This window comes from Acanthochromis polyacanthus, chromosome 8 (assembly GCF_021347895.1).
Source record: "Acanthochromis polyacanthus isolate Apoly-LR-REF ecotype Palm Island chromosome 8, KAUST_Apoly_ChrSc, whole genome shotgun sequence".
In the NCBI taxonomy this organism is placed as follows: domain Eukaryota; kingdom Metazoa; phylum Chordata; class Actinopteri; family Pomacentridae; genus Acanthochromis; species Acanthochromis polyacanthus.
In genome coordinates, this window is record NC_067120.1 from 4,209,170 (window position 1) to 4,215,811 (window position 6,642).

The window sequence follows — 6,642 nt, forward strand, 5'->3', positions numbered from 1 at the left end:
GGTCGGTGAATCCAATCATGTCCACCAGGTGGCACTGTGATTGAGAGTATATTTCAGCCAATGAATGCCCAAGAGAGTTGGGCTGTGATCACATGTGTAAAGTTTCAGGCAGATTGCAGCATGTACAGGTTAAACATGCAGCACTTCCTGTCCATTCACTAGGTGGTGCTATGACTGTGACTTCATATTGGTCTATGGATGTCATCAGGACATAGTTATTTATGCTGTCATCCTTGTACAGTCACAAAACTACTAAAGTCTCGACCTGCACTTCACAACTGTGAGACTTCTGGAGGAGAATTTATAATGAAACTTGATTTTTAAATGACTAAAAGCAAAAACATATCTCAGGTTTTTCTCCCAGTATAATAAAAGCAGAGGCTTTGAACAGCCTCACACATGATATATCCATTTATTAGGCCTCAGTCCTCTGTTATGTAAGAACAACAACAAAAAACACTATTTACACAGATGGAAAAGTGAAATATTCAGTTGGTTGCCAGCAATGAGACCCCTGAAAAAACAGGATCTAGTCCACTGACTTCAGTTAGACAAAGTTTGGCTCCAGAAGTTTGCTCCTAAGAATCTACAGACTTCACTGACCGGGAATTTCACTGGATCTAATTCTGCCAAAGTCGTTGGAAGTTTTTTGGACGCAGTGAATGGAGCAGCTGCAGCAATAAAACATGGCTCATACGCAAACATCAGAAGGACTCCTGGGATTTTTCTTCACAGTTACAACCTTTGTTTTAAAGCACGAGAACAATTTCAGGTCAGTTATTTACAATAGTATCATATAACAGAGTATTTCATCAATGTGTTGTTGCGATTTTTAACTTTGTGGAGGATTTAAATATTTCCTGGACAGACTTAAACCTTAACTCACTGGATCTGTAAGGCAGATTTAAATGCATTTTAAGGTTAGAAAGAGCATCATTTGCCCAAAGAATTGCACACAAAAACCAAATATTTGACTTTGAAAGCATCCTTTATGTAAAGACATCTTCTCAAACGCATATCATTGTGTATCAGAAGTGAAAACAGCGGCACATCCAGACCCTTCTCATCAGTGTGAGTGCTGCCTGACATGCCTGCTGTTGCTGCTGATCAGTTTGGGGTACGCCGTCCCGAGGGAGCGTCCATGTCTGATGACCACCAGCTCCATCTGACACTGGTCGATGTTGACCAGCACCGTGGTGCTTCTCTCTGTGTTCATGAGGAAGACGATGGTGAAGAGGGCCATCTCAAACTCGGGGCTGGTCCCGATGAAGGCGCCGCTGACGGGCTTCACCATGCCGTGCCAGCTGAACTGGAGGTTCAGGACGTGGTCGTCGTGATCAGGCTGCAGACAGTGTAGTGGAATATTCTCTGAGTACGATATGCTGACAGTGAATGATGATGTAATCCTGGCAAATGCAGTAGTATGTGTGTGAAGTACTGAATGTTAAATATTCTAATAACCGCCGATGCTTTGAGTGTATTGAAAGAGTGTGAAGGAAAAGAGGAACTAGAAGCTGTGTAAAGATGGCTGAAGGGTTGATCACAAGGTATAATCTGTAACTTTGATGCTTTCTAGGAGATGAAATGTGGAGTGCTCAAAACATAACGGTGTATACTTAAGGTATTATAACTTTTAATATATACTGGAATCATAGTAACATATAAATTGATCATGAATGAAATCTGCCACAAAATAATGAGGATAAGATGGGACGTAAAAGTCTGAACATGTCTGGGCATATTCTCTGTGAAACATGGCCTAATGATAACCTAATGTCCACTGTAAAGTGTAATCTGACAATGAAATATGATATATTGGTGACAAGATCTGACCAATAGAGTTAGAAAAGTACAATAGTGTCAAAACTGTCACTCCCATCGTACACCTTATAGACGTGGAAAAATGACCAACGCTCACAGAATAAAAGACGATGCACAGCTCAGTATCTTTAGTTTTTCTTGGGGTTAATCACTGTTAAGAACTACTCTAATAAATCCTGTTGCCTTCAGACACTGACTTCTCTGTGGTTTGAAGATCCTTAACGTTCGAACATGGTCAAGTCGTAGACTCTGGCCCTTTATATGGGACTTGGTTTCATCAATAGAAAGGTGTTAATACCACAGAATCCAGAAATAAAAACTTCTGATGAGCTGTTACACTCACCAAGTCGTGCTCCCTGGCCTTGTATCCTTTGTAGTCCAAATGTCTGTTTTTTTCTTGCAGGTAGAACTGGACCCAGTTGTGAAAACCGATGATTTCTGTTCCAGACTTCGTTTCTCCGACAAAGACGTGTTCAAATCCACAGGAGTCCAGGCTGGGGATGTTTTAGGTGAGAAATATCCCAGACAAAACAGTTAGATGATCTCTCACACAGCTGTAGTTTTTCTCCTTTTGTTTCATAAATAAAAACAATCATCTCACATCTCACCCTGTGTTTCTCTGCCTGTGGTAGAGGTGGAACCAGATGAGGTTGAGCTGATTCTTAAACAGCCTCAAGTCGGAGCTGGACTTTCCTTTGCTCACCAGGTACTGATGAGCCCGCTGTGGAGAAGAAACACAGATGAGATTGATCAGTAAAAACCAACTCTGGTGTCTTTCTCACAGAACGGATTAAATACACAAAAAAACAGCAAAAAAAATATCTTTAATCGTAAATATAAATATAACTATTAATGAAAAAAATTCTACCAGGTAAGAGCTTGGATTTTCAGACCAGAATTTTAGTGTTTGCTGAAATGCTGATTCCATCTTTAACCCTGTTGTCTTTATTTACAGGCATTAAAAATATTGTTTACTTGTCTGAAAAAAATCCTAAAATTCTGAAAAAAAATTCCCCAAATTTCTGCAAATTTGCAAAACCTTCAGGAAGAAAATTCCAATAATTCCTTAAAAGTTTCCCTTAAAAGTTATATTTTTAAAAATCCCCCAAATTTGGCAAGAAAATTCTTGTAAATATTTTTAAAAAATGAGTAAAAATCTTCCAAAAAATCCTAAAAATATCTAAAGTGATTACATATATTTGAGTAAAACTTCTAATGTCTTCTTTAAGAACATTTACATAAAAATCAACCAAAATCCAGCGAAATTCGCTGGATTTTGGTTGATTTTTTTGTGAATGTTCGTAAAGAAACATTTTTAACATTTCTTTTTTTTCACCAGAAAAATGTTCAAAGATTTCCCAAAAATGTTGAAAATGTGGACATCAGAAGTTTCACTGTGGAAATATATTTTGTCTTTATTTATCATGGCCACACTGTGTTTAATCTGCATGAGTGCATATGTGACAAATATATGTTTAATCAATCAATCAATTAATAAATGAGAACATAACAAAGCTTGTACTTCTTGCAGCGTTATACTAAAATATGTATTTGAGTCAAGACTTTTGTCCTAAAGTCCACTACAGCCATCAGGTCCATTGTCTAAATATGTTTTCTGGTCCAAATACAACAAGTACTCCATGTCCACATTTTTCCAGTGATCCTCTTCGGGGAGATCGTCGAGGCCAGAGCAGCATTCCACAGCTGCACACAGATGTTTGTTTTTTTTCTCTAACACCATGAAGTAATGTGTTCAGTGCAGCAGGAAGAGACAAAACTCCCACTGGAGTTCAGCTGCTGCCTCAAAACCACAAAACGTAGGATACAACAGACAGTGGGGGAACAAAACAGCTCTTATTGGCTCATCTTGGTGCTTTGAGAGGCCCAAGAAAGCAAACAAGTGGTTGTAAAAGAGGCCGTTATCCGAATTGTTGAAAGTTAAATGCAGCTAGTTGTAACATGTCAATATACCTTCATGACTTGTGTCTCTAAGACGGCATCCAGGAAGAGATTAATCTCCGTCAGCTCCTCTGTAGTGACTCGTTCTGTCACGCCTGTCGAACGCTCATAGTTGTCCAGGATACTCATGAAGCCTGCAAGCACAGAAATCCCATTTACTACAGGAAGGTCTGCAAATACTCTGAAAGTTAAGTGGGAAGACATTTGTCTCAGATACACTTACGGGAGAAAGTGGTTGTGTTGCTCAATTTGTTCTCATTAACGTTGGAGAATAGAGGCTGTGAGGCGTGATCATGCACAACATGGCTGCCCTGGCTAACGAACCCGGCCCTGCCCTGCACAGTTCAAACACAGAATATACACAGCTCTGTAAAAACACATGAAGATAAATGTCGTCTGAATTATAAAACGTGCCATACCTGAACAGAGATTGTGTAGTCTATCCCTGGTGTCATGCGGTTCACATCTAACCTCCACAACTCATTGAAAATACTGGACAGTTCCTGGTTTATAGCTGGTCTGTTATAAAAGGAATCAGGAAAGTAAATACAGCAATCCTTTACAAATACAGGAGACATAATAAGAATGGTACACATGCCACTGTACCTTGATGCATTCAGTCCACCGAGAAAGACTGAAAGGAGCAGGAATCCAAAGAACCTGCAAATTGCATACAAAAATAACACATTTTTGACATTTAATCTACTGCTTAATAATATGAAAAACATCTTTACAGTGCAACAGTGAAGCCAAACTGAATTTCAGATGAAAAAATAGGACAAAATAGAAAATACACACCTTGTAGCCATGATGCCGGTTGAAAGTCTTGACTCCTTTAGCTTAAACTACAGAAAAGTCTTTACTCATATGTAGGTCTGAAGGTCCAGTCTCCTCCCAGCGGTTCATATCCTGCAGGGGCTGGATGATGGGCAAATCTGGACAAGTTAACAGCTGCTCTGGACTGAGAGCCACATTTTACCACTAGAGGGCGATTTAGTTCAGGATACAGCTTTTACTTTAACCCTCCTGTTGTCTTTATTTATGGGCACTAAAAAATATTGTTTCCTTGTCTGAAAAAAACCCCAAAACATCAGCAAAAAGGTTAATCAAAAGTCCAGAAAATTTGCAAAGCCTTCAGGAACAAAATTAAAATAATTCCTGAATAGTTTCCCTTAATAGTTTTATTTTAAAAAAAAATCCTCTGAATTTGCCAAGAAATTCTTGTAAATATTTTTAAAAAAGAGTAAAAATGTTCCAAACATATCTAAAGTGACTACATATAAATCAGTAAAACTTCTGACATTTTCTTTAAGAACATTCACATAAAAATCAACCAAAATCCAGCGAAATTCGCTGGATTTTGGTTGATTTTTTTGTGAATGTTCTTAAGAATTTTTTTAAGATTTCTTTTTTCCACCAAAACATTTTCAAAAATTTCCCATAAATGTTGAAAATGTGGACATCAGAAATCTCACAGTGAAAACATATATATATTTTCAAACTTTAAAACGGGTCAATTTGGCCCGCAGGACGACACGGGGGCGAACAGGAGAAGTGATGCAACGATCACAACTTCAAAAACATTTGGCCTTCACAACAAAGAACTGTGGCTTCAGTGTGCATGTGATGTAAATGCAAATATCAATATAAATCTGTGGAGAGGAAATAATGTCTGTGACCTGAAGGCTGGAGGGTATTTGGAGCATTTAAAGTAAAGATATTTAATCCTCACTCCAGTACACTGGAGAAAAACTGTAAAGTAGCAAGTGTTGATACTAATCATTTTTACTTAATAAGGTCAATGCTCACACCCTGACATGTGATGTATTTATGCAGGTTGACACCTTAGCAGCACAATTAATATGTGTGCTTTTTTATTTTAGGTATATTGTGCCGACTTCAATCATATCCATAATATTACTATGTTTAATCAAATTGTCACCAAATAATACTAATTTCTTTATTTCATAATGGCAGGGCTAGTTACCAGGGCCGGCCGCTGGCATACACACTCTATGTCATTGTTTATAGCCACATCCACTAGAGGGGGCCACACCACAATAAGTGTGTGATTCGCATTTTGTCCCTGTCTAGGATACATTTTTAAAAAAATAAATATTTGCTGTTAATCATGTGCATGTGTGTTTTAACCCAATTACAAGCTATGCACGTGATTTGGTAGTTGCCCTGTGCATGTTTTGGGGCCACAGAAAAAATCTTGCTTAGGGCCACCAAACTCCTAGGGCCGGCCCTGCTAGTTACTCTTTAGTTAGTACTGGCCCTGAATAAGTCTATTTTTAGACACCATCATGACTCTGTGAACAAAACGAACTGTAACAAGGCTTTATGTGTCGTCACACTCAAAAAGAAGCCTCAGTGATGTGCATTAACGAGGTAGAAGAGAAAAGAAGAGACCTGAAAAGAAGAGGACAGAAGGAAAAAGAGAAAGGAATGAAGAGATGAAAAGATGTAAGGCAGAGAACAGACACAAAAGAAGAGCTAAAATTATAGGAATAAGAAAAAATAAACAATGGAGGACAGACAAGCAGGAGGAGGAAGAAATAAACAAGATTTGAGCTCTCTCTCTTGAAAAAAACAGGATGAATGCAGTATGAACAATTCATCTATTTACTTCTAATCTACGTGATTTATACTGGTCTGCATTCTTTCTTCATCTGATTTTGAGAGAGAGAGAGAGGAACAAATAAGAGAGAAAAGCCGGAAGAGCCACTTCAATACTATAAGCAACTCGTGACACGTTAACTTTCATTCAAAAACTGAAACTGAGGAAATGTCTCTGCTTGATTCTATAATTAGCCATTGTTTTACTTGCAGTTGATGTTGTTCTGTATTTTCAGTTGA

At 38.2% G+C, this 6,642-nt stretch overlaps 1 protein-coding gene across 1 annotated transcript; it reads right to left on the reverse strand.

The window, feature by feature from the left end:
* Positions 1 to 969: 969 nt before the first annotated feature.
* Positions 970 to 4,719, reverse strand: endouc (endonuclease, polyU-specific C). The gene is made up of 8 exons (XM_022200563.2): positions 4,579 to 4,719; positions 4,387 to 4,440; positions 4,200 to 4,299; positions 4,004 to 4,115; positions 3,793 to 3,914; positions 2,430 to 2,542; positions 2,165 to 2,315; positions 970 to 1,342 (listed from the first exon to the last, which is right to left on the reverse strand). Exons 1-8 carry the CDS (start codon positions 4,587 to 4,589, stop codon positions 1,067 to 1,069), a joined length of 939 nt encoding a protein of 312 aa, XP_022056255.1. The 5' UTR covers positions 4,590 to 4,719; the 3' UTR covers positions 970 to 1,066.
* Between the last annotated feature and the right edge of the window lie 1,923 nt (positions 4,720 to 6,642).